A 1,435-nucleotide genomic window follows, 5' to 3' on the forward strand; every position below is an offset into this window, starting at 1 on the left:
CTGTTGGGTAGTTGTTGATATAGTAAAAGCAGCTTTGGGAACAGAGGTTTTTTTGGTTGTGGTGGGGTTTTTTTAATCAAGTCTCAGGCATTGTAGATTTTCTGTCCTTTGCTTTTACACCTACTTTTGTAAGTGCGTGAGCAAGCAGGCTGCTGGGCTCTGCTGGCCAAGACTGAGAGGGTTTTCCTGACCTTTGTACATCTACATCGACAGCCTGTACAACATTCCCTTTGTGCATAATTAGTACCTGCAGTCTCCTGCCTGGCTCCTCTCCGGCTGGAATGGGGAAATGTGCACTGCTGCAAGGACTACCTCAGCACAGCCTGTGTCCAACTGGGAGCATCCCACACCTGAAATTCATTGACATCTGATCAGCAGAGGCAGTGTAACCTGCAGCCTGGAACAGGGCACAGGGGTCAAGTGTCTCAGGCACCTCTACTTCTGGCACTGGTCATCAAGTACCATGTAGTGACAAATCCTGGTAAAACAAGCAGTAGCTAGGAAGTGCGCAAGGATAGCTGCTGACTTCACCAAACAGCAAAGTCATTTTTGCTGCTGCCAAACCAAAACAACACTCTGGTTTAGGAAAAGACCTACACTCCCCTACAAGGACGGTGCCTCTTCCTACCTGCACTCACAGCCATCACTTACTAACCTAGATACGGCCTTCCAAGCACTGTACTTTGTCCAAAGAAGAATCAGCACATTTTTAACAAGAGGGTTACTCATTGATGAGGAAATCTTCCATCATTAGCCTTGTTTGAGAGGGCCGAGACTCCATCACTGTTGGTCTCAGTTTCAAGGCACTCTAGGGCAGTGTCTTGCACTACTCAGCCTCCTCAGCCACGGTAGGCCTTCAGCAGTTGACCTGCTATCACTAGTCTTTGGATCTCACTGGTGCCCTCATAGATCTCAGTGATGCGAGCGTCGCGGTAATGGCGTTCTGCTGGCATCTCTGTCACATAGCCCATCCCGCCCAGGATCTGGATGGCCTGAAACAAAGGCAGCAGGTTAGAAAGGGAGCAGGGTCAAAAGAATTTGTTTTGCACAGCCACCTTAAAAGGAGCTAAGCCCACTGCAAGCATAATTGAGGTGGGGGAAACACCACCTGAGGACAGAAAACTGCAGTCCATTTGCATGGAAATAAACAGGATTTTAGCTGGGTCAGAGCAATACTGATGTCCCAGACAAGGAAAACTTTAATACAGCTGCCAGAGGCCAGCATAAACTCCTGTCCACCTCCCCCTACCACCACCCACCGCCCCACCCACTCCAGTCCAGGAAGATGTCTCTGCCATAGAGGGTTTGTTTGTTTTAAAAAATATAATTCAAATTTCATCACACCTTCCCCGAGCATTTGTTGTACACCAACACAAACTCCCTTTCAGCATTCTGTATGTCAGAAACATCAACTGAAATAGTTACCTGATGAGCA

General features: G+C 48.0%; 1 protein-coding gene across 1 annotated transcript in view; it reads right to left on the bottom strand.

The window, feature by feature from the left end:
• Nucleotides 1-664: 664 nt before the first annotated feature.
• Nucleotides 665-1,435, bottom strand: part of ACADS (acyl-CoA dehydrogenase, C-2 to C-3 short chain) — a 9,373-nt gene continuing 8,602 nt past the window's right edge. Inside the window, exon 10 of the mRNA XM_010004864.1 lies at nucleotides 665-992. Coding sequence (XP_010003166.1) covers nucleotides 840-992 — 153 coding nt within the window. The 3' untranslated portion in view covers nucleotides 665-839. The remainder of the gene's footprint in view (nucleotides 993-1,435) is intronic.

The sequence above is a fragment of the Chaetura pelagica genome, unplaced genomic scaffold (genome assembly GCF_000747805.2).
Source record: "Chaetura pelagica isolate M959 unplaced genomic scaffold, ChaPel_1.0 scaffold249, whole genome shotgun sequence".
Taxonomy (NCBI): domain Eukaryota; kingdom Metazoa; phylum Chordata; class Aves; order Apodiformes; family Apodidae; genus Chaetura; species Chaetura pelagica.